Source organism: Numida meleagris, unplaced genomic scaffold (assembly GCF_002078875.1).
Source record: "Numida meleagris isolate 19003 breed g44 Domestic line unplaced genomic scaffold, NumMel1.0 unplaced_Scaffold400, whole genome shotgun sequence".
Classification (NCBI taxonomy): Eukaryota; Metazoa; Chordata; class Aves; order Galliformes; family Numididae; genus Numida; species Numida meleagris.
The window spans coordinates 34473-35402 of record NW_018364621.1 but is presented as its reverse complement, the minus strand read 5'-3'; the positions used below and the strand labels follow the sequence as shown (position 1 = coordinate 35402).

Sequence of the window (930 nt, the reverse complement as noted above, 5' to 3'; positions counted from 1 at the left end):
ATCTGTAAGGACCTTTCCGACCCATCCCCTGGTCCTGTGATCTGTAAGGACCATTCTGACCCATCCCTTGCTTCTGTGATCTGTAAGGACGTTTCCAATCTATCCCCCGGTCCTGTGATCTGTAAGGACCTTTCTGACCCATCCCATGGTACTGTGATCTGTAAGGACCTTTCTGACCCATCCCCTGGTCCTGTGATCTGCAAGCACCTTTCCTTTCTGACCTGTTCCTTTTCTCTGTGACCTGCAAGGACCTTTCCAATGTATTCTGTGGTTCTGTGATCTTTAAGGACCTTTTTGATTTATTCTACGGTTCTGTGATCTGTAAGGACCCTCCCACCCCGCTCATCCCACAGTTCCGTTACCTTCCAGGACCCTCCCAACCCCATTATCCCATAGTTCCGTGATCTCTTAGGGCTCTCCCAACCCACTCCCCAGTTCCATGACCTTCCAGGACCCTCCCATCCACCCCTCCCCAGTTCTGTGACCTTCCAGGACCCTCCCATCCACCCCTCCCCAGTTCCGTGACCTTCCAGGACCCGCCCGGCTGTCCCCGCAGGTATCTCCCCGCGCTGCGCGGCGCTGTTCGCGCTGTACGATGCAGCAACCAGGACCTGGCTGCCGCCCAACCACCGCTTCGGTGCCGGGGACGACCGGGACCTGCGCTTCCGCATCCGGTGAGACGGGTCCTGTCAGATCACAGCGAGCCCCGGGGGAAGGGAGGGGGGGAGTTGGCCAGGTCCTTGAAGGGAAGGATGGAATGGTTGGGGGGGGAGGGTCCTGGAAGATTATAGAGCTATAGAGAGTGCTGGCAAGGTCCTTGAAGGTGGCAGAACGATGGGATGGTTGGGTTGGGAGGGTCCTGGAAGGTCACGAGGTCACAAGGTGGGGTGGGAGGGTCCTTGCAGATCACAGAACGATGGGATGGTTGGG

The 930-nt window shown here is 57.7% G+C and overlaps 1 protein-coding gene across 1 annotated transcript in view; it reads left to right on the top strand.

The window, feature by feature from the left end:
- TYK2 (tyrosine kinase 2) overlaps window positions 1-930 on the top strand; it is a gene marked incomplete at its 3' end in the record, with an annotated part of 30487 nt that overhangs the window by 3628 nt on the left and 25929 nt on the right. The window contains 1 exon segment of the mRNA XM_021383435.1: window positions 557-674. Coding sequence (XP_021239110.1) covers window positions 557-674 — 118 coding nt within the window.